We start from the raw sequence: 25,323 nt of genomic DNA, 5'->3' as shown, positions 1-25,323 counted from the left end.
TTGAGCATGCTTCTGGTATCACAAAGTACATTTATAATCATTGTTATCCATTGTATTTGATGAGGAAGTTCACTGGAGGAAAAGAAATACTTCGTCCTGCTCCTACTCGTTTTGCTACCAATTTCATTGCATTGCAAAGCATTTTAGCTCATAAAGATGAGTTGAGAGCTATGGTGACATCTAGGGAATGGGTCTCATCTGCTTATGCTAAAGATAGCAAAGGAAAAAAGTTTGTTGAGAGTGTGCTAGACTCTCTGTTTTGGGAAGAATGTGCAATAATTGTGCGAATGAGTGAGCCTTTAATTCGAGTTCTACGAATGGTTGATGGTGATGATAGACCTTCGATGGGATATTTGTATGATGCTATTCATCATGCAAAAGAAGAAATGATGAGGAGATTTCAAAAGAGAAAGGCTAGAGTGAAACCTTTCATAGACATTATTAGTAATCGGTGGGATGGACAATTTTATAGACATCTTTATGCAACGGCATTTTGGTTGAATCCTTGATTTCAATATGATGCAAATATAATGGATAAACATATGAGCACCATTTCTGGACTTCTAGATGTTCTTGAGAAGTATGCACATGGAAATCTACCATTGCAAAGTAAGATTACAAGTGAGATGAAGTTGTTTAGGAATGCTGAACATGACTTTGGTCGAGTGTCCGCAATAAATAATCGCACCCTTATGCCTCCAGGTATATAATTTTTATATTTAAAAATATTATTTGACATAGTCTCCTTTTACTTATTATTTTTTTATATAGATGAATGGTGGATGACATATGGAACCAGCGCTCCAAATCTACAACAGTTGGCTATACGAGTGTTAAGTCAAACTTGTAGTTCTTCGGGATGTGAGAGAAATTGGAGTATGTTTGAACATATTCATTCCAAGAAGAGAAATAGATTGGAGCACCAAAGGCTTAATGACCTTGTTTACGTCCACTACAATCTAAGATTGAAACAAAAGTATTTTTCTTTTCTCTAATTCCTTAAATATTATTTTATCTTGTTTAGTAACATTATTAATACTTATATTGTGTTTATCTTCACTTTTAATATATAGAAATTATTGGAAAGGATGAAATTATGATCCAATTAATGTTGAGACAATTTGTGACATTGAAAATTGGGTAGTAGAAGATGACCCGTCAATCTTGACAGCTGAAGAAGCAGAGAGTTTTCACCAAGCTCTATCAACTATGACCATGCAAGATACTTTAGATGATGGTAATTAATGATTGATTATTTAGTGATAAATATTATTTAAAATAAAGTTTTGTTTAACACATAATATTTATTTATTAATTGTGTTTGAAATGTAGATGTCATAAATGTTAATGATATTGAAGATGATTGTGACGATGAAGTTTCAAAGGAGCATGCTGATGATTTATTAGGTGTTGACGAGATTGGCTCAATTCCATCGACATTTGATCCAAATTTTGCTTCTATGGACACAGAAGAACTTAATGTGTTCATTCAACAAAAGTGAATGTGTTGTTGATTTAGAATTTATGTGGTTGGATGTTTTGTTTTAAATATTTTAGAATTTATGTGGTTGGATGTTTTGTTTTAAATATTTTAGAATTTATATTTTGTTTGTGTTTTGGATATTGAATTAAATTTATGTTGTTGGTTTATAATTTAAATTTGGTTTATGTAAGTGTTGCTTTGTAACTAGTTATGTGTTTTTTTTTATAGGTTTTTTTTTTGGGTTGACCCGGGTCAACCCATCTGACCCGTGACCCGATCACTTGACCGGGTCGATGACCGGGTCGGGTTTCAAAACTATGGTCCAGACACACCCTCCATCGTAGTTTCGTTTTCAAATACTATTTCTTCCTTGTCACTAACACTTGCAGGTACATGTGTAACTTCACCATCGCCACACATTGACTCTCCTCTGCCAGCATCGTCTCCAACTCCAGAGCCAGCACCTCAATCCCCAGCAGATACTACCCCTGCCTCTCCTCCCATACTAGTTCCACATCCCACAGACACAATCCCAGCCATTTCAAATACTCACCCGATGGTTACAAGATCAAAAAATCACATTTCCAAACCAAAAAGAACCCCTGATGGACACAGCTTATATCCCCTACCTCGAGCACTACAAGTTTTTGCCTCTCCCTCCTGCAAGGAACCTACCTCATTTACTGAAGCCTTCAAATCTTGTCACTGGTGATCTGCAATGAATTTTGAATTTGATGCCTTGCTCCGCAATCAAACTTGGGAACTGGTCCCTCCATCACGCCATCTTAAATGTCATTGGTTGTCGCTGGATTTTCAAGACTAAAACGAAAGCTGATGGCTCCATTGAAAGATATAAGGCCCGACTGGTAGCTAAAGGTTATCATCAGCAGCTAGGGGTGGATTTTCATGAAACTTACAGTCTAGTTGTAAAACCTGCAACTATCCGGCTTGTTTAATCCATTGCAGTCTGCAACAATTGGACAGTTCGTCAGCTGGATGTCCAAAATGCATTTCTTCACGGCAATCTGTCAGAAGTGGTTTACATGGATCAACCTCCAGGTTTCAAACATCCTCAGTTTCCTGATCATCTCTGTAAGCTCAAACGCTCCCTATATGGCCTTAAACAAGCGCCTCACCAGTGGTTTTCATGCCTTGCTGCTGTGTTGATACAATTCGGTTTTGTTGGCAGCAAGGCAGACTTGTCACTCTTTGTGCACGCCAACACCTCTAGCATCATCTACATCCTCATTTATGTTGATGACATTATCATCAATGGTTCTAATGCTGTCGTTGTCACAGATATCATTCAGCGGCTGCATAAGGAATTTGCTATCACTGACCTTGGTCCTCTCAGCTTTTTCTTAGGCATTGAAGCCATACGTGATGCTACAGGTCTCTATCTCACTCAACGCAGATACATTGCTGATCTTCTTACAAAATCCAAAATGGATGGTGCTAAGCCGTGTTCCACTCCAATGTCCACCACTGTGGCATTGACAACAATTGATACTGAAGCATTTGATGATCCTACCCTGTACAGAAGCATTATTGGTAGCCTTCATTATCTCTCATTCACTCGGCCTGATATTGCTTTCGTCGTTCATCATGTTAGCAAATTCATGCATCAACCAAAACAGTCCCACTAGATATGTGTAAAGAGAATCCTGCGCTATCTCAAACACTCCATCTCCTACTGTTTACTATTGTCTTGCAGCAGCTCCTTCACATTTCAGGCGTTCTTTGATGCAAATTGGGCAGGGGACACAGATGATCGTCGCTTTGTTGGTGCCTACTGTGTGTTTCTTGGCTCAAATTTAATTTCCTGACGTAGCAAACAATAGGCTACAGTTGCTCGTAGCAATTCCGAGGCTGAATACAAGGCTCTCGCAGACACTGCAGCTGCACTCCAATGGTTACAATTTTTAGCTGCAGAACTTGGTTTGCACCTATCTCAAAGTCCCACTCTTTGGTGTGATAATATTGGTGCCACATATCTATCCTCCAATCCAGTGTTTCATGCATGCACAAAGCACATCAAGATTGATTTTCACTTCGTCAGAGATCTTGTTTCTAAAAATAAATTAACTGTCAATTTTCTATCTAGTCGTGATCAGCTAGCCGATCTCTTTACAAAACCACTCTTTGCTGCTCGGTTCAATATTCTGTGCTCCAATCTCAACGTTCGTAACCTCCCGTTCAGATTGCGGGGGTGTGTTGAAGATATTATCAAATCTACTGAAGATAATACTGATACTGAAGATAAACATGATCAGGGATTACTATCATGATTAGGGATCACTGATACTGAAGATAATCGTGATCTCTGATCATATCTGCACAAGAGATTATCATTGATACTGAAGATAATCATGATCAGTGATTATTGATACTGAAGATAATATCATATCTACTGAAGATAATACTGATAATGAAGATAATCATGATTAGGGATTGCTATCATAATCAGGGATCCCTGATACTGAAGAGATCATGATCAGGGATCACTGATACTGAAGATAATCGTGATCTCTGATCATATCTGCATAAGAGATTACTGATACTGAAGATAATGGTAATCATATTTGCAACAGATATTCTAGGAATTAAGTGTATATCTTATAATATGTATAAGACCATGATGTAACAATATAGAAATTAATTAAGTAAATATATTTCTGTAATACTTCTTCCGCACATCTTTCTCTTTTTATTCTTTTATCTTTCACTGTAGAAAAATCCTTCATTGTTGTAGTTGATTGATGATGAAATGAATGTTGTTGTTGCTGCTAGTTGCCATGTATAGGGAGACTTTAGTTGAGCTGCCGATTGGATTGATAGATGGGCTTTTGTGTTGAAGCTGATACCATTGGAGTTCATGTGATGCAGCGCTGCTGTGCTGAAGTGCTGGAGCTGGAAAATCACTGTGGAGGTGCTCGCACCTTCTGAGGAGAGACTGCTGCTCTTGAAGGAAACAGAGGAGAAATTACAGTTGTTGGGACTTTGGGGATCGGAGCTACAGATGCTGAAAGCTATTGTTGTTGTTGTTGCAATATCAAACATGTATGGTTGGACTGCTACGAAATCTCTTCTAAGGAAATCAACCAAGTTATTGTTGTTGATGTTCTTGAACCCTTGTCATCACCTTTACTATTGCTTACAGGTGTTGTTGCTGACCCCAAAGTCTTTTTAGACCCCACTAAAAACATCAGAAAATAGAAGGAAATGACAGTCGCTGCTACTATCACTATATTAGCATTGCTACTGTTTTCTTTTCGAAACTCTGCTAACGATGAGCTGTGGTTGGATTTGTTGGCGTCTGATGGGCCATCATGGTGGATGGGATAAGGAGATCATGGGTTAAAGATGGTAATGGTGAATGGTGGTGGCTTGCATGGTCTGGAGAGGGTTCTTAATAAAGGAAAAGAATAAAGGGAAAACAGTCCTAACCAGCGGTGGTAAATGGGGAGAGAATGAGAGGGGGTCATATTTTTTCATGTTTTCAGGGAGAGAAGGTTTATTTATTGATTTCTTGTTTGCTTCTCTAACTAATTCCTACTTTTTGGGGGAAATCATCTATTTATAAGTAAAAGATTTTATTATGTTTAATTGTTTAGTCTCTAAGCAAACTTGATGATCAAACAACTCAAAAAACAATTTGGTTTTTCAACTTTTTTCTTTTCACATTTGTTCTTTTCGTAAATTTTGATTTTTCTATTTTTTTTACTTTGATTTTATTTTGAAAAAAAAGTAACATCAATGTTGACTTAAAAAGACGCGTTAATAACTGATCGCATAGAAAAAGACGTTGCAACTGACGCAAAGACATCAAGAACATATTTTTTTGGTTTTTGTTGTTTTTTGCTATTTTTAGTTTTTTTTCAAAAATTTTCAAAAAATGAAGGAAAACATTGGGTAGCAATAACCGATGATGCAATTAACATAATGGACTTATTCTTTAGTGAGATGGTTCAGCTTCATAGAGTATTTAAGAGCATTATGTCCGACCATGATGTTAAATTTCTAGGTCACTTTTGGAAGGTTTTTGTAAGGGAAATTAGGAATAAAATTGTTATTTTTTACTAGTTATCCACAAATAGATGATCAAATTGAAGTAGTTAATCAGACTTTAACTACATTATTAAGAACTATCATTCAAAAGAATTTAAAAAACTAGGATTATTGTCTGCCATTTATTGAATTTGCTTATAATATAAGTGTGTATTCTACTATTGAATATTCTTATTTTGAAATTGTCTATGACTTTAATCCTTTAACTTTTTTGGATTTGATTTGAATTTTTTTATTTATTGATGAAAGGGCTAGTCTTAATGACAATAAAAAATCACAGGTAGTAAATGATTTTTATAAGAATGCGAGGCGACAAATAAAAAAAAAACGAGTAATATACATTCAAAGCTAATAAAAAGGCGAAAGATATATATTTTCAAACCAAGTGATTAGGTTTGGGTGGATATATGAAAGAAGAGATTTATTAAACAAAGAAGATCTAAATTGATGTTGAGAGGAGATGGGTCATTCCAAATCCTTGAAAGAATTAACGATAATGTCTGTAAAGTGAATTTACCAAATGAGTATAGTGTTAGTATTACTTTCAATATTTTTTTTATTTTTTTATTTGATATTGGTGGAGATTCAAGGTCAAATCCTATTAAGGACATAAAGGATTATGCGATCCAAACTACACCAAATGATCCACTAGAAGTTTAGATGAGCATATTACAATATCAATGGCAAAAAAGCTCAATGATGCATTCAATGGGTTTATTTGGAGTATTTGGGTCAACGAGGCTACATCTTCAACAAGTGATGATCAGATCTTAGTCAATTTAATTTATGCACAAGAAGGGCCTGATCCATCTATTTTATGGGCTAATAAATTCATAATATATAGTTTTAATCTAAAATGCATAATTTTCGATCCGACTGTTGGATCAAGCTGAAGTTTTATCAGAAGATTTCAGAGGCCTTGTTTTATATTGGGTTAAAAGTTTAGATCAATCGGACATCGATAAGGCCTTACGATAAGGTCCATAATCTACTATACAAGAATTGTATTAGTTTCCTAGTTAATTTATATTTATTTAATTAATTTAGAACTCTTTTATTATTCTCCAACATTATTTAATATATTTTTACCTATTATAAACATGTTATTTATCTTGTAATTAGGTTTTTGTTTTTTAGATTTTGATTTCAACAATTATTATTATGTGTTGTGAGAGATTTCTCTTGCTTTGGTTATGCAAAGAAATTCTATTGAATTATCAAAGTATTAACCAATCTTCATAGAGTCTTGTATTCTTTTCATTTGCAGTTCTTTATAATCATTGGAGGGCTCAATTATTATAATCTTGGTGTCTCGATACAAGTCATCGTAGTGTTAAGCTCAATTTAAAAGTTTGAATTTAGTTTTTTTTTAGGATTCATGATCAATCTTGACCATGAGTTTCTGTATCTTTATATCCACCAGGTTTATATCAGAATAAGTACTTTAGGTTATGTTCTTATGTTAAGACATAAGTTCAAGAGGGAGGATATTAAAACTATTAGTTGTTAGAATTAATAGTCTTTAGGACTTGAGGGATCGTTTGGAAAAGCGGTCCAACTTGTGTTTTCAAAAATTTGTTTTTGCTTAAAATTAATATTTTTTAAATATTTTTGGATCGTTTTGATGCTCTAATATAAAAAATAATTTTTTTAAAATTAAAAAAATATTATTTTGATGCATTTCTGAGTGAAAAATACTTTAAAATACAACCATAACCACATTTCCAAACACATTAATGGCTTGAATAATTCCTATTTTTTATGAACAAGATGTTTGATTCTTAAAGATTTACCGCATTAATAAGCATGTTATCTTTGTAAAGCTATATATATAAACAATTTAGATGTTTAATTAAAATAAGAAAAAAGCATTCTGCTAATTTGTTTGTGTTTACCATATAAATAGAAAGAGTTTTCGAGTTGTTAACATAAGAAAAGGTTAAACACTAAAAAAAAAAACACAGGACACTTTTCTCCATAAAAATCCACCCATCTGGGATTACTCGGCTTGAGCTCATCATTTATTGGGCCAATCCATCTAAGCTGTAAGAGTCCAATCGACTAGTTTGGGCCGTGAGCACTTTCAATACCTTTTTTAAAACTTTTAGGTTTTTATCACGGTTTTGCTCCTCGTTGACAGAAACTCGTTGTCTCTCTGTATCTTCCTCTCTGCAGCTAGCTTTCCCTTCTTTAGGTACCAACCCTTCTCCTGCTTAGTTCTCTTGACAACTAAATACAAACTTTGTATTGTTTTCATGGTGTTTAAGCTAAAGATTTCATGTGTTTCAGGTATCTGTACGTAACCAAAGAAAACTATGGGAAAGAAGAGAAAGCACGTTGAGACACAGGTCATTGAACCTGCAAAGAAAGATGAAGGTGCACCAGAGAGACCCAAAAGGACGCTCTTGGGTTGGAAAGATAAACCCGAAGTGAAAGAGACTGAATTTATACCTCCTCAACAGGGTGGTTTTAGAAATAAAGAGAAAGTCTTGGTTACTTGTTCTAGGCGTATCAATTTCAGGTTCCATAAAGATCCAATCCTTTTATATTAATGCTTATATATATATATTTGATTTCGGGGTTTGTTGGGATTTTGGGGGGTTGCTGGATTTTGTTGGTGTTTGAAAGAATTGTTGGTGTTGCAGGTATAGGCACTTGATGTTGAATTTGGTGTCACTTCTGCCGCATTGTAAGAAGGATAGTAAGGTTGAGTCTACAAGTACTAAAGGCGCGACATTGAATGAGCTTGTTGAGTTGAAGAATGGTTCTTCCTCTTTGTTCTTTGAGGTGAACTTCAAATTTAGTTGTTTTCTTCCTTAAAGAAACAATTTGACCTGGTTAATTCCATATTATTTGTGCAAGTGGTTGCTGGTTTAATACCTACGATAACTCATCACATGAATTTTAATATTGATAATTGTTCCACTTGTTTGCGTGGTTTGGTAATTTGAAGGAAAATAACTAGGTAACTTTGAGAGGAGGTGTGGTGATTATATAACTATCGACTTTGAGATTAGGAAAAAAAGATGAACTTAAGTTGCCATATTTTAGATTGTTTGTTGTTGATGATTTTTTTGTTCTCCTTTCTCTCTCTATTTCAGTGCAGGAAACATAAAGATTTGTATCTATGGATGGTCAAGTGCCCTAGTGGTCCGTCTGTGAAATTCTTAGTCAATGCTGGTATGTTAATTTTTTATTTTTTTGTGATATTTTTTATAATCATGTTTTTTAATAGGCTTGCACTTATTATATTCAAATGCTAATGTTTGTAGCATCACAATTTTAACACATGCATTTAATGGAATTGGGAGGTGGAAGATAGCGAAATCTTCATAGAGATGTACCTTGTCTGCTTTGACTTTGAGTATTTGTGTGGAGTAAAATTTGAAAATCTCAAAAATTCTCTATTTCTAAGCAGTTGTTATGGTCTAGAATAGTCCTTCTGACTTCTTGTGGTGTTTTGGGTTGGGCATTCGAACATTTTCCTTCCATTAGTATTCAGTGGCACTGGAGAGCCATTTCCTGATTTTCTTTGATCCAATTTCTTGCAATCTACTATGGAGGATACCCTGCAGTCCTTTTTGTAATTTTCTTCTGTTCCCATTCTGATAGTATAATCTCTTTAACCAAAAAAAAAAAAAAACAGAAACAGGAAGAAAAGAAAAAAGAAGCTGCTGTTGTGATTAATCTAATAAATTGATTTGTTCACATGGTTAGCTCTTTTCTTGTATTATGACTAAGTAGCCTAACCATTGCAACCTGTCTTGTTCATTTTAGTGCACACAATGGAAGAATTGAAGCTTACAGGAAATCATCTGAAAGGGTCAAGACCCCTCTTGACTTTCTCAGCTAATTTTGATAAAGATGCCCACTGGAAACTCCTGAAGGAGATGATCATTCAGGTATTTTGATTTTTGTTTCTCACCTTAGAAGCAACATTTATCTGTGTTCTATCTTATAATGCATGACTATACCACCAGATTCTTCATTCTCTAAAAGACAATCGTGAAATACCTTTCCAAAATATCTTCCAATGGCAAAGTCTGCCAGGAAATATGGTAAACAAATATGATTGATATTCTAGTATCTACAATTTTTGCAATAATACAAGTGCTCCTCTCGCATCTTATGGCCTTGTTCATAACAGTATGGTGAGAGAGATGACCATTTTGGACTTTTTTGTTTCTGGTGCTGTGTAGAATCAGATACATTCATAAAGCAACTTTTTTAGCTCAAGATTTAGTCATTTTTGCTTTTTAAGATTAGTTGAGGATATACTGATCTGTTAACTGCACGGATACAACACTCAAACTTTTCTTTCAAGGTTGCAAAATGTAACTTCTGATTCCTTCTCATATGCTATACCAATTGTTGATGATGAACTCTGTGTGTTAACTTCAAAAGTCATTTTATATGATACTTGGACATTGACCTTATCATCTTTTTTTTCAGATATTTGGAACTCCAAAAGATCACAGGAAATCTAAGCCTTTTTATGACCATGTCTTTGTTTTCTCCATTGTTGATGACCATATATGGTTTCGGAATTACCAGGTATATTAGACCGTATTTGGAAGTCAAATTTTATTGAAGCATTCATACAATTTCTGCCTTGCTAATGTGCATTGAGGTTTTTAATGTTTTTCCTAGCTTTATGTTTCTAACTTGGAAATTATAACAAATTAATGAACTACCCCCTTCCACAAGTCGTTCAAGCTAGAAATTTACATATGAAGTGGTATGGGCTTTGCTATTTTGTAGATTGGGCACATATCATTGAAGACCTTTTAGTTGTCTGGTATTTTGGAATCCTAAACAATGTGCTACATTATTCACTTGGAAATCCCTATTCAGAAACCCACATATATTAAAAAGTTATTTCTTTTTCCTCTTCACCTTTTCTGCAAATTTCCTAGGCTGGGATTTCTACTAAATATCAAAACAGTTTTTAATTGACTGTACCCTTCCAGATAGATGTTGCATGTCTCAGGTTAACCTTTGATGTAGCTATCAGGTTAACATTCCTCTTCACAATGTTGTCTTCCATTATTCTGTGGGATAACTTTCTCAGATGTAGCTATCAGCATCCGTAATCACCAATTAGAACCATGTTATTGCAATTAGAATTACCAATACTCAGTCCCAGTTCTTTTATTCTAATGTGAGCACTCAGAAATCTTCTTTGCTTGAAGTGCTGAGTCCCTTTTAATAGTGCAAGAGCAATGTGATGTAGAGAACAATTCTGGACCCATAAAGTGGTTGCTCAAAATCAGCAGTTGCACTGCTTTCAAACTTTCAAAAAATACCTAAATTTTTATGCATATGAATATATATGTATGTATATACCTCAACTTTTTATGCACAACGCATGTTGCAATTGCATACAAGTGTCTTAGTAGCATGATTTTGGAATGCTCTCTAGCGTTTTGAAAATGTTTTTTATACCCCTTGTTTTTATTTGCTATGAAGCTTTTTTCACCCTGTTTTCATTATTTTTTTTAAACTAACTCATAACCGTCTCCTTTTCTTCTTTGATATAGATATCTGTTCCTCATAACGAAACAGATAAAATAGCTCGAGGAGGCCTGGATAAGATGACCCTTGTTGAGGTTTTGCTCTGATGTACTTTTGAATTTATGCACACAGTGAAACACCTACGGTAGTTATTTAATTTCGATAGAATGATTTTGTGCAGGTTGGTCCAAGATTTTGCTTGAATCCTATCAAGATTTTTGGTGGCAGCTTTGGAGGCCCAACATTGTATGAAAATCCCTTTTTTGTATCACCTAACCAGGTCAGAGTTTTCTTCACGTTAATTTTCATTTTGGCATCACAAGTATGATTAACTTTTCTTTAGTTAGAGAAGAGCTCCTCGTTTGATGAGCTGTATCAAAATATCCACCATTTTGATGGTTTTCCATAGTGATAAGTTTCTTGTTTAAATGAAACCGTCAAGAATCTTCTGGCTAGATTCATGGTCGAGTTCCCCCCCTTACTGGGTTTGCCTAATAACTGAGTTCAACAAATGTTCAAGCCAATGCGACCATGCACTGTCTGTTCATTCACTGACCTTTTTGTTCAGAGGTTATTAGGTGTTTGTCCTCAATTGCTGTGATTATATATAATTCATTTTTCTCTCTTTTAGTATTTTGGCATCAATGGCATGATATTCATTTCAATCTTGCAGATTCGAGCACTGGAGAAAAAGCAGAAGGCTGGGAAGTTTGCCAAGAAAGTCAAAGCCAAGACGAGGAGGAAGATGCACGAGCTATCAAATCCATTGGAGCCTGATGAATTTGCAGACATGTGGAAGGAATGATCTCCTCCTCCTCCTCATGTTGTTGGTTTTATTATATCACCTTGTATCCTACATGGAAAATATGACCATTTTGGTATTGTTGCCCTCGTTGGCATTACAAGTTTTTTGTCCCTGCCTTGGATTAGCTTATCATGCGTTTTAATCAAGTTGGTATTTTTTGGCACGCCATCCTTTTCCGCATCTCAGAGCTTCGATTTCTTCAATACATAATCACGCGGCAAGTAAATATCAGAAGTTAAACTTTTTTTCAAAAAATTTCTTAAAACTAGACTCTAAATGCTTTCACAGCTTTGGTATTTGCTGTTAAAGCAGATTCTTTTGTGAGTATTTGTTGAGAGGCATTGCCTATGCCTTTTCCTTAGGATCAATACGTTTTAAGTGTGTGCAAAACTGCAAATTCAGATTGATTCTCTAATTTTGTAATTGGCAGAAATGATTTTTTGCCCGAGCTTTGATTGGGGGTTTAAAGGATTCATAAAAGTGAATAGATAAATAAAAAGTTCTGGGCACCGATTGAACACGTTGCCCTCTTATTGATAGCTGTACCGACTACCGAGTGAAAAGAAAACAGAGTAAAATAAACAAAAATAGAAACGAAAACAAAACAAAGCAGAGAAAACGTTAAGAATAGATAACAATTTGGAAGATGGTAGCTGATGCTAACATTTTTTGATCCGGTTATGAATTGAAGCAGAACAAATTCTTAGCTGTGTGATTGCCACTCGGTCCAATTAGCTTCACTTCCTCTACGGGGTAAGCTGTTGATCCTTGTGTAGACATCAACCTTGAAATTTGCCCCACAGAGAAATCCTTCACTGTCAGTCCTTGGCATTGCTCTAACTTTGTTCATTGGATGCTCAAAGCTCATCAAGCCTCCTTCACTATGGAACATGAATCCTGTACATCCATCACCATCATCATTTTGATGAGTAAATCAACCATTATATATGACACACAGCAACATTTTCTCATGTAAAAGAGAGATGATTATAATGCAAATCCAGATTGTGATATTAATGCAGCTCCAAAAACATTGATGTTGTTTGTCATCTGTGATTAGCCCTTGCTATTACAATACAAAGTACCTGTTGGGAAGGGAGCAAACGATTTGACACAGCTTTCTTTTATGACTTCCAAATCATCAGATATCACCACAGAGCCATCTGCTGCAATACCCCAGTACAGCTTAACTCCACCATCAGAACCCTGTGACCATACAGTAAACTTGGAAGCTAGACCAAGAAAATAAAACATGCTTGGATATGATTTGAACATAGCTCATTAGATGGAATTAACCAATTGACAAAAGGAGTCAAAATGAAGCATTAAACATACCAGTGCAGCAAAAACACTTCCAGCCGTGCTATCGTAGATAACGAAAGCAAAGCTCCCATCAAGATCCTTAACAACTTGATCAGCTGGATAAGGACCTCGATCACGAAGAGTCTTATAAGCTTCTATCACAAACATGGCCTCATTAGTCCCCTTTGTCAATCCATACTGCCTATTGAGTGTGCATAAGTTGTTCAAGCTTCCAGAGAAAAGGCAGTATATACCATCAAAACCACAAAACAGCCTGCAGAACATATACCATCAACAAGACAGTAATTTAACAATTTTTGAATGAATCAAACAACAAATATTTAACAATGGAAAGGAAATTCAATCAATATGCAAGTACTTTTGTTGAGGAGAGAAAGGGTTATCTTGGGGAGCATAGGCAAGCACAGCAGCTTGACCAAAGTTCATGGAGAAAGTTTTCTGAGGGCGGTGAGAAAGGAAATCATTGAGTGTTTCCTCAGGAAGCTTAGGCTTCTTAGTAACATTTTGAGATGCTGGACTATTAAGCTCCTCAGGTGGGTGAGCAAAAGCTTTGTGAAAAATTGCCAACATTTTCTAATCCTCTGCTTTCCAAGCCAACACTTACAAAATAAACCTGTAAAATTGCCTAAAATTTATGCCTTTGTTTTTTGTTTACAGAATTGATATACGATCACAGACGGGGAGAGGTGACCACCAAGGTCTGAAGTAGTATTTATAGGATCACTTTCAGACATTAAGGTTATGTTTTTCCAAGGTGGACATAGGTAATATTATCCATCTTTGGGGGCGTGGAGCTTAGTGTGATTGGTGATAAGGATTCTCGTACTTCGATGTAGTCTTATCTAAATTTGAGTTTGTTTCTTTGTCTTCTTTGTTTATCCACAACATCTTACCTGATGTAGAAGATGCTGCCTGCCACTATCTTCACCCTCATTTGTGAATGCTTTTCCGGAGTTGAAAATAGAATGTTTAATTTTTAATTAATTTAATATTAAATGATTAAATTAATAAAAAATAATATTTAATTTAAAAAATCTAAATGAATTCAAGTTAATAAATAAGACTCGCACATCATCTGAATTAATAATTTTTTTTTTTTATCATAGATATTATTTTTCATTTAATTATATAATAATAAAATGCATGATAATTTTATTGTATGATTTTTTTTTAAAAAAAATATGGTAAGTGTGTGGGGTCGAGATAAAAAAAATAGATTATTAATAACAAATAATAAAATTACATTCTTTTAGGTTTGAGTTAAATAAAAAAATAGACCATCAATAAAAAAATAATGATATATATATATATATATATATATATATATATATATATTAAATTGAAGGAAAACAAAACAAACAAATAATAGCCTGAATTTTATAAATTAACTCATTAAACCTACGAATTGACTTATAAATTTAATTGGGTCCATGATTTTTTTTTTATCATTATTTTCTAGTCCAAATATAAAATAATAAAATAAAATCAAAAACAAAAAACTAAAAGGAGCCTAGGCATATGGCTATGGTGGCCTAACTTGCATGGGCATTAAAATTAAAAGAAAAACAGCCTAGTCTGCGTGCCTAGACCTTCTAGCTCAGCCCGTGAGCGACTTGTTGTTCGCCCCATTTTTTTTAAAAGGATAACAGATGGTGTGTCGTTTGCTTTATACAAAGTCCAACGACTAAAGTTGCCAGAAAAATAAGGCCTTAAGTGTTTTTTTTGTTAAAAAACTCATTTAAACCTGTTTTTGAAAAAATACACAAAAAACACACTAAACACCTTAACAAACCTATACGTGACCTCAAAAAACTTAAAATACAACTCAAAAAACCAAAATCAACCCGAACTCAAATATATCCCTTCAGTCAGAAATGCCTCATAAGAAAAGGAGCAGGATAAAACAAACACCTATGTGAAACCCCTCTCATGAAATGAAACCCATTGATATCGATATCGATCATTTTTGTGGTTGGAATAGTTGTCAATGGTGACTTTATCTCTCTATATTGAAATTCGACAAACCTCTTTCTCCTCTCACAAAAAGGATTTGAAAAATGAAGGAAATAAAGTTTGGTACTAAAATAAAATTTTTAATAATTCAAGTGACCGATTATTTAATAACTAAAAAACAAAATAGGGGATTGAAAGGAACTTTTCAACTAAAATTTAAAGCCACCACCTATAATAATTGCTTTTTTTACTTTAGTTATTTGTCTTTCAATCCAGTTATTCCTTAAATAAAAAGAGTTATTGGTTGCTAATTTGAGCTTAAAATGGCTTAATTGTGCAAAGAAAAGTTAGAGAGTCAAATTAAAAATTTATAAAAAAATAACTATTTCAATCCATAGAAAGTAAGAGAGTGTATAATACAAATGCTATAGTGAATTCACCACATAACTTTGTTTTTTTAATTAGCTAATTGGTTGTATTATGCTGCAGATCATAATTTTTTTTAATGTAAAAAAAATAAAATATCAAGGCATTGATGATGTGTTTTCTAAAAGGTTTTTTTAATAATGAATTCAAAATCAAATTCATGTTGGATGATATATTTTAAATATTAATATGGTGATATATTAGATGGTTATTTTTAAAAAAATATTAAGACGAAAACATATTGAATTGACCTAGTCAACTTAAATCAACCAACCAAACTTAGAAATCAGGTCATGAAATCATAATAACATCTTAAAAAGAAAATCAAAATAAATTATAATATCTAATTCTCAATCAACCCTATATTGAAAGACAAAGTTGTAAATAAGAAAATTTAATTAAAGAAAAGGCTAAAAAAAAACTTGAGTAAACCTGAGTTAACCTATCAAATTTACAATTCGTGTTATGAACTCTATTAAACTTAATAACTTTGTATTTTTAAAATCAGTGAAAATTTTTATGTATGAAATAACAGAAATAAATAGTAATATAACTAGTGGAGATGAAACCGTTAGAGGTGGTGGTCGTAAGGTGTAAGGTGTTAAGACATCTTGCATTATTATGTTGTATAATTGAGCTATTATGTTTTGTTTTATTTTCTTGTAATAATTTTGTATAATAGAAAAAAAGGGGGTTAATAGAGGTTCTTCTCAACCTCACGAGTAAATGGTGATGGGTACTGTTGTTGTATCACATTGCTAATAATACTAATAGTTAGAGTTATTTAAATTTTGACGCATATAATCAACTGTTTATTTTCAGTAAATAATAGTTTTTTTAATTCCTTTTATTTGGGTATATATGGGTTGGGATATTACGCGTGTGTTTAATATTGTGATGTATGATATTTTTAAAATTTTATTTTTATTTAAAAATATATTAAAATAATTTTTTTTATAATTTTTTAACATTAATACATTAAAATTTTAAAGATATTTTAAACAAAACATAAATTTAATTTTTTTTCATATTAAAAACTCTGAACACACAAAAACACACATTGATAAAAAATGCGAAATCGATCTTATAGTCAAATAGCCATCTCTAAAAATCTAAAAATCCACGTCCAAACCATCTAGGTTGTGGTCCAGTGGTAAAAGCTTGGGACCAAGAGGTTTGCTCCCTCTGTGGTCTCAGGTTCGAGCCCTGTGGTTGCTCATATGATGGCCACTGGAGGCTTACATGGTCGTTAACTTCAGGGCTCGTGGGATTAGTCGAGGAGCGCGCAAACTGGTCCGGACACCCAAGTTAAACTAAAAAAAAAAAAAATCCACATCCAAAGGCTTCCAATCCCAAAGAATCTTACGTGGAAGCATGCAGTCAAAACAGCGTCAACATTTTTTTTCTCTTTATATTAAGCTGAACTTTCTTGAATAAATTGGATACGTTTGGGTAAGGGTGATGGAAGGGCTTATCCAAAAAGTGGTAATCGTGACAGGGATAAGGTCCGCTGCTAATCATTCAGTGTGCCTTTTTAGGTATTCCGTGGGTGGTTTGGCTTAGCATACTGTATTTTACTTTTAACTCCTTGAAGATTGGCATGACAGAGGAGAAAAAATATACTAGCAGCCTTTCATTTAGAAAAAGAAGAAAGAGAAAGGGAAAGGGAAAATTAACTTTTTTTTTTTTTAATATAGATGTCCGGATCAGTTTACACGTACCTCGATTAATCCCACAAACTTTAAAGTTAACGACCATGTAAGCCTTTAATGACCATTATATTAGCAACCACAAGGCTCGAACCTGAGATCACAAGAGAAGCAAACCTCTTAGTTCCAAACTCTTATCACTGACCACCTACTAAATTTTTTGTTTTTGTTTTTATGGGGGTGCTCCTCTAGTAAAACATCCTTGAGGAATTATTTTTTTTGAGTAAATTATATATTACTCCTAGTTTTTAAATTCCTGGAGGATGTCTGTGCTCCTTGGTTAATATTATCTATTTTTTTTATTTGTAAAAAAAAAAAGTTGATAAAAATATAAAATTGATTAAAATAGCCTTTCACATAAGTTTTTTTTCTTCTTATAATTCTTTCTTTTGTTAAACCGATATGAGTTTATCGCCGGAGCCATGCCGAGGGCATAATGATGGTGTAGGTGAGTGAGCCCCATATAATAATGGTTACTCACACGGAGGAATATTGTAAAACTCGTCTTTTCATCCAAATTATTTGCTTGTTCGGTAAGAGAAATTGACCAAATCTTTATCTATGGAAACTTGTAACCTCGGAAAAAATTCAAGATAAAAAAGAAGCAGAAACCGGTGAAAGAAATTGATTAATGGAGGTTTGGAACGTAAAAACGATTATTTTTTAAAGTGTTTTTTTATTTGAAAATACATCAAAATAATATTTTTTTATTATATAAAATTTATTTAATTTTTTCAAAAGTATTTTTGCACGTAAAAATCTTCCCTTTTCTGCACTAGAAGTACTATTTCCTTTTGTTTTTTTTAGACTACAACTATAAAATTTAGATTTTAATTTTTGGGAGGCAGAACATGCATTGGATAGGACCCCCCGTCACTAGCGACCATAGCCTGATGCCCTAAAAAGCCCATTACATAAATACGAATGACGTTGTAGATGGACTTCGAAGATTGGACTTTCGTATCCTTTGTCATTAGATGGGCCTACGCTACAAACAACTGGTCCAGCCCATGGAATGGGGTTCGCTATGCAATATAATAACATTGTTCAGGCCCAATATCTCCCTTGCACGCCACCTTCTTCGGACTTGCAACGCCCTTCCAGTCTTGATCTTCCTTCGCATTCATCATCGACGCCATGGATGAAGCTGGTTGGTTGTGAGAAAGCCCTTATGTGGTCTTGTGAGCCTTCCACTGCCGCTGAATTTCTCTTTCTCAACGTAGAGCTAAAGTTTATGTATTTACGGCAGCAGAATACGGCAAAGATTATTTTTTAAAGTATTTTTATTTTTAAATATATTTAAAATAATTAGAAAACATTAAAAAGCTAAAAAAGTTGGTTTTCAATTGATCCAATCGGGTTTGGATCATGTTTGATTAAATTATCTGAATCACAAAAAACTCAACCATGATTTTCACCAAGTCAGAGTCTCCATTTTCTTAGGTTAACCATGTGCATGAGTTTTATAATTATAGTTTTAACTTCATGTTCTTAAACATAACATGATAATCCACGACCACGATCATGCTGAACATCTGCCAAACTCTATTATTAATTTTTAGTTAAAATCTGAAACATTTTGAGAGATTTTGTTGAACACAAAGACATCTTGACACAGCGTATGTGATTTTGAAGATATCTCAACTGATATTCAAGAGGATAGATCTCTCTTATATTTCCAGTCATTGCATGCATATACAGAGCACAGAGAGACTTGGGGACGATGCAAGGCACATATTTTTTTAAAGAAAATGGGGGAAGATAAAAGATCCATGGCGTAGAGCAGTCCTAGCTGTAATGAGAGGACAACTAAGAAAAAGACATTGATGATAACCTGCCGCACATTTCACCCATCACTCGGGTTGTCGACAGATGAGGAATATGAATATTGGAATAATATGTTTCAATTAATTTCTTGATTTTTCAACAGGGAGAGAGCACCAGACAAATCTGAGTACTTATCTTGTCGCACATGAAAAGTACGGATCTTGACAGCTAATACCACCCATAAATTTCTCAAATCTAGATCAAGTGAATCCATCTCCTAATCTGGACTTTTCTACGTTTTGTACTTTGACGGTATGGCGTCGTACGTCTTCTTCTTCTTCTTCTTGTTTTTATTCTAGGGATGGACAACTGGATTCCATCTCCTTTCATGGCTTAGCCTGCCTTGTTGTGGCCTAAAATGATGAATTAAGTTATGAATAACGAGTAACTTCCATTCTTGGGGTTGGCCATGGACAAATTAGTTTGCCAAACTCAAAGAAATTAGGAGTGGAAATTCTGAGTTAATTAACCTTTTGTTCTCTTCTCCTCGTGATGTTTTTCTGCGTGATTGGAATTGTTGATGCATAGCTTTCTATTAGTAGCGATTTGAAAAGGAAAGATACCAAACAATTGGCAACTTGAGAAAAAGAAAGAGGACAATCCCACATTAATTAAAGAGTTTAGTTAGCTTGTTAATAACATATTTTGGCATGGCTCACGTTATCATGAATTTAAGAAGGGGTTAAATCTGAAAAATTAGATCAAACTTCAACTTCATGTGATCTATTATGGTCATAAGCTGATGTCTTTGTCATCGTTATATTTGAAGATTAAATGCATCGTTTAGCAGCAACGTGTTATGATTCCTTAAATATTAAGAAAGCCATAAGTGGTTTGACTTAACCTTTCAGTGACCGGTTTTTCAGTGTAATTATTATTCATTCATTAATAATATTCTGATTTAGATATTTTAACATGAAGTATGTTTGTCATATTAAATCATATTTGTTCGCAACATTATAGTCATTGATCATTTGAATAAGATTTAATTTTTTTTTCATATCTCATTCCACTTTGCGCAAGGATTTAACAATCAATACTTTGAGAACATGTGAAATATTTTCTCTAATTCACCTAGGGTGATGAATCCTTTCTTGATCACTCAAATACCTTTATATAGTTTATGTTATATCCAATATCTGTCTATGTATTATATTTATCAAGATAACATGTAACAAGATTAAAACGTAACACTTTGTATATATTGGCATGACAAAGGGAAAAAAAATATTAATTAAAGATTTTAGTTAGCTTGTTAATAATATATTTTAGCATGGCTCACGTTATCATGAATTAAGAATGGATTAAATCTGAAAAATTAGCTCAAACTTCAACTTCATGTGATCTATTATGGTCATAGGCTGGTGTCTTTGTCTCAATTATGTTCTATCATAAGTTTAAAAGAGCAAATTAAATAAGATTTTCAAACATAAAAAGATACGTGTAAACACAATCAGGGGATAGGAGAACATGTCTAGTTGCGTTTAGATCTGTGTTAAAGTATGTTTATTTTTATTTTGAAAAGTGTTTTTAAAAAAATTTAATTTTTTTTATTTGTTTTAAATTTTTTTTTAGTATTTTAGATTATTTTAGTATATTAATATCAAAGATAAATTTTAAAAATAAAAAAATATAATTTAATATATTTTTAAACAAAAAAAATATTTTAAAAAATAAACTTAACTAAAATATCATATATTCCCAACTCAAGATGCCACTCACGTTCTTTTCGTAGTCAAGAATATGCCTTTTTATTTGCAATGAGACAAAACATGATGTACTGGCCGTCTTGTGATCGTTTTAAAAAAGATTGAATTTTATTTAGTTTGGAAAAAGTGTCGGGGTATTGCATGTTATGTTCAAGGCCGTATCAATTATTGAAAGCATGCTTCTTTTTTTTTTCTTTTTTTTTTTATTCTAACTGTTGGTTTTCTATAATTTATACATGCAGTAAAAATAATAAATTTAAAATAATATTTAAAAATTTCTAGGATTGCATTAGACAGATTTAAAATTATTTAGAAATTTATTAACTAAAGATCTGATTTTCTCCGGCTTTGAATAATTCTTTAAAGGTTGGGTTGTCGCAAACCACAAGCCGTCTAATTTGTTTAGTCTCTAATGATAATCTACACGAACTGCTAGGGAGAAATCTCATAAATCTTTATTTAGGAGAGAATGATTGTTATGCCTATAGTGCTAGCTCTCTATTTAATGATTTACATAGTTTTTCTGTCTAAGAAATAATCTCTAAAAAAATAAGAGGCATAGCTTTATATTTATAGAGAATCTTAAAAACCCTATAAATGACAAAATATCTATTTGCCCCTTAAATAATATCCATATATTATTTAAGGATAATTTTATAAATTTAATCAATCAAGTCCCTATTTCATTATTCTAGTACTAGAATTATAATTCTTGAATTAAAAACATCTTAGTGCTTAATTTATAAAATTATTTTCAATCAAGTTACACTTGATTAATCATCTCAATTTAATTTTTGACTAATGGTTCTTAATGTGTGTGACCCATCAGGTTCCTAATATGTTGTCTCAAGTATAATTTATAATTATAAATAAATAGAATTAAATAAATCAAAAAATTTAATTTATTATCAATTCAATAATTGATTAATTTATATTTGAATATCAAGTGCACCGTTTAGCAACGTGTCATGATCCTTCAAATATTAGAAAATTCATAAGTGGTTTGACTTAACCTTTTAGTGATCGGTTTCTCAATGTAATTATTATCCCTTCATCAATAATATTCTGATTTAGATATTTTAGCATGAAGTATGTCTGTTATATCAAATCATATTTGTTCGCAACATTATAATCATTGATAATTTGCCTAGTTATCAGTTGGCTTTTGTGATGGCGATAAAAGTAACATCGACAACTAGTTTTGATGTATAGAAATTTAATGGTAAAAACGATTCTAACTTGTGATGTATCAAGATGCATGCCTTATTAGTTCAACAAGGTTTATTTAAGAAAATGAAAGGTGTAGATAATTTGCACAAAGAAATGAATGATGAGGAGAAAAAAGATTTTATGAATGGGCACATATTGTTATTCAACTTTGTTTGTCTGATTAGGTTATGAGAGAGGTTATTGAGGAGATTACAACTATTGGATTATGGATAAAGTTCCAAACTCTTTACATAACCAAATCCTTGACAAATCAATTATATCTGAAGCATTAATTGTTTACTCTCTGGATGAAAGAAGTTATACTCATTAAAGACCATCTTAATGAATTCAACAGAGTAATTCTAGATTTATAAAATGTTGATGTTGATGTTAACTTATGATCATTTTGTTGATACTTTATTGCATGAAAGATATAGTCATAGTTCAAAAGATGTCAAACCTTCCTTAAACTATAGGGAGTTGAAAAAATAAGTGCCAAAGAGTCATAGTGATGATCATATAGAGGGCTTGATTATGAGAGGTAAAAAAAAGGTTTAAGTAGTGGGGAAATGTCTATATCAATGATACTGTTTTATTAGAAGACAACGAAGGAAAAAACTTTTTTATATGGAAGGTATATTTTTAGTTCAGAAGATGTCAAAGCTTCGTAAACTTTGTAGAGTAAAAAAAATGAGTGTTAGAGAGTTATAATGATGATCATGCAGAGGGCTTGATTATGAGGGGTATAAAAAAATAATAAGAGTCTAGGTAGTGGGGATAGATTTAAATCAAAATCAAAATTTAGGGAAATAAATGTTTTGAATGCCATGTAGTAGGATACTTTAGGAAGAACTCTCTTCAGTGAAAATATAAGGAAAAATGAGAGAACTTTTGATGCTGCAAATATTGTTAGTGAAAGGAGAAATTCCTGATGATGCTAAAAGTGCTTTAATTGTGTCTGTTGGTAGCTTAATTGATAGTTGTATTCTCGATGTGGCTTGCACATTTTATATTTATCCTAATAGAAGCTGGCTTGATATTTATAAAGTTGTTAATGATACTATTTTATTCAGAGACAACAAAGGATTTTCAATTATTGGTATGGGTACATTTTGAATTAGGATGTATGATGATATTATTAGGACACTAAAGGTTTGACATGTTCCGAAGATGAAAAAAAATCTAATTTCTTTTAGTCTTCTTGATTTCAAAGGTTATGGTTATTCTAATACACGTAGAGTTCTGAAAGTTCGCAAGGCTGATCTTGTCGTGATGAAAGGAAAGTTGGTTAATGACCTCTACCATCTTCAAGGTTCAACAATTATTGATTTAACTCATGTATCATGTATCATATGTTGTTTATTTGGATTATGGTTCTACTTAGTTATGACACGTGCGACTAAGACATATGAATGAGAGGGGGATGATAGAGTTAAGCAAATAACATTTGCTATGTGGTCAGAAAATAAGTAAATTAAATTTAAGTGAACATTTTGTTTATTGTAAATAATATAGGGTAAAATTTAGTAATACTATTCATCATAACAAGAGGTACTGTGGATTATGTTCATTCTAACCTTTAGGGTCCTTCTCTTGTTATGTGAAAAGATGGAGCATAATATCTATTGATATTTATTGATGACTACTCTATGAAGTTCTGAGTGTATTTTTAAAGAGAAAATGTGATGTGTTTGTTACATTCAAGCAGTGAAAAGCCTTGATTAAAAAACAAATTAATAAAAAGATCAAATATTTAATAACTCATAATGGTTTGGAATTATGCTTAGGTGATTTTGAAGAGTTATACAATAATAAAGGAATTCTTAGACATTGTACTGTCAGAAATACATAACAACAAATTAGGGTTGCATAATGTATAAACAGGACACTCTTGGAAAGAGCTGTTGTATGCTTTCACAAGTTGAGAATAAATCTTTCATATTATCAGAGGACTTAGAGGCTAAAATAGTTAACATGAATTGTTATTAGGTGAATAGATATCCATCAATAATTTTAGAGCTGAAGACTCTATATAAAGTATGGTCTAGTTCTCCTACCAATTACTCTAAATTAAGAATATTTGATTGTCCTACTTCTGTTTATGTTAAGAAAGATAAACTTGGGCCGAGAGCGAGAAAATACATATTTCTAGGCTATGTATCTAAGGTGAAGGAATATCGGTTGTGGTGCGTTAATTTTGAGTCACCCAAGTTTGGGTTACTTTGGGATTTTAGGTGAGAAAGAAATCAATTTTGTATAATACCCAGTAATCTCCTACTTTTTCACAATGAATTTCCTTTATTGTCTTGCCCGTGAAGTAGGCATAAGTTACCAAACCAAGTAAATTCTTTGTGTGCTCTTATATGATTGATTGTTTACACACATACACAATGCATATGCATGAGCTAGTTTTACAGGGTAAAGTTGTATTCTACTAATACTATAGGGTAAAGATGCATTAGTTTTTTTTTTAAAATAATCTAATAGCTATTTCCTTTCTCTCTTTTTTATTTATTTTATCACAAGTCTAGTAGGTGACTTGTCTCTGTATACAAAATTCAATTTCTTATTAGATTTTGTTCTTCAAGATTAATTGCTTGTTTGATATTGAATTTCAAACTGTTTTTTAAATAAAAAAATATTAAAATTCAATATCAAACATGGTCTAAATATGTGTTTGTTAAGCGGCCAATCACGTGATTGGCTGCATTAACAAACAAACTCAAAGACTTGATTATTTCAATACACAATATCCAATATGAGGAGTAATAATTTAGTCTCGAGCAATAATTTCTTTGGTTCTTGTCTTTTTTATAATAAATTTGTTTGGTTGATAAGATGAGAAGGGCACAAGTCCATAGATCTCAAGACTTGTCTTTGCTCCTTGTTTAGTTTTGCAACCAATGGAGCAAATGCCCAATATAAGTTATTGATCGTATTATTTCAGTTGACCGAAAAGATTCTTGACTTTGCATGATTTGTTTTTATATACAAGCTAGTTAGAGTTGGTGCAATTGTGACCACCAACTTTTATATATATATATATATATATATATATTTATTTATTTATTTATTTGATTGATTGATTGATTGATACGCGGTTTACGCGGTTATGCACTGGTAAGCAACACCTAAATTTAATCACTTGGTAGCGTGACACTTCGATTTTCCAGCACTGTCACCCAATTTATAGTAATTAATTTCTCAGTGTCATTATAATGTAGCTATATAAATTGAGCAAAAACAGAGATAAAAGAGAATATTCGCCTGCGTGAGAATTTGTATTTGGAATTTATA

The 25,323-nt window shown here is 32.8% G+C and overlaps 2 protein-coding genes across 2 annotated transcripts; one reads left to right on the top strand and one right to left on the bottom strand.

The window, feature by feature from the left end:
• The first annotated feature begins 7,621 nt into the window (after nucleotides 1–7,621).
• On the top strand, nucleotides 7,622–12,033 carry LOC18095612 (ribosome biogenesis protein BRX1 homolog 2). The gene is made up of 9 exons (XM_006370231.3): nucleotides 7,622–7,745; nucleotides 7,841–8,072; nucleotides 8,197–8,338; nucleotides 8,653–8,731; nucleotides 9,329–9,453; nucleotides 10,004–10,105; nucleotides 11,092–11,160; nucleotides 11,247–11,345; nucleotides 11,739–12,033. The coding sequence occupies exons 2-9, from the start codon at nucleotides 7,867–7,869 to the stop codon at nucleotides 11,868–11,870; spliced, it is 954 nt and encodes a 317-aa protein (XP_006370293.1). The 5' UTR covers nucleotides 7,622–7,745; nucleotides 7,841–7,866; the 3' UTR covers nucleotides 11,871–12,033.
• A 326-nt stretch (nucleotides 12,034–12,359) lies between these two features.
• LOC18095611 (stem-specific protein TSJT1) lies at nucleotides 12,360–14,033 on the bottom strand. Its single transcript, XM_006370230.3, has 4 exons — nucleotides 13,552–14,033; nucleotides 13,206–13,446; nucleotides 12,956–13,076; nucleotides 12,360–12,767 (listed from the first exon to the last, which is right to left on the bottom strand). The coding sequence occupies exons 1-4, from the start codon at nucleotides 13,761–13,763 to the stop codon at nucleotides 12,574–12,576; spliced, it is 768 nt and encodes a 255-aa protein (XP_006370292.2). The 5' UTR covers nucleotides 13,764–14,033; the 3' UTR covers nucleotides 12,360–12,573.
• Nucleotides 14,034–25,323: the final 11,290 nt, after the last annotated feature.

This window comes from Populus trichocarpa, chromosome 1 (assembly GCF_000002775.5).
Source record: "Populus trichocarpa isolate Nisqually-1 chromosome 1, P.trichocarpa_v4.1, whole genome shotgun sequence".
Classification (NCBI taxonomy): domain Eukaryota; kingdom Viridiplantae; phylum Streptophyta; class Magnoliopsida; order Malpighiales; family Salicaceae; genus Populus; species Populus trichocarpa.
Note: the sequence above shows the minus strand (reverse complement) of the source record. Positions and strands in the feature narration are given on the sequence as shown.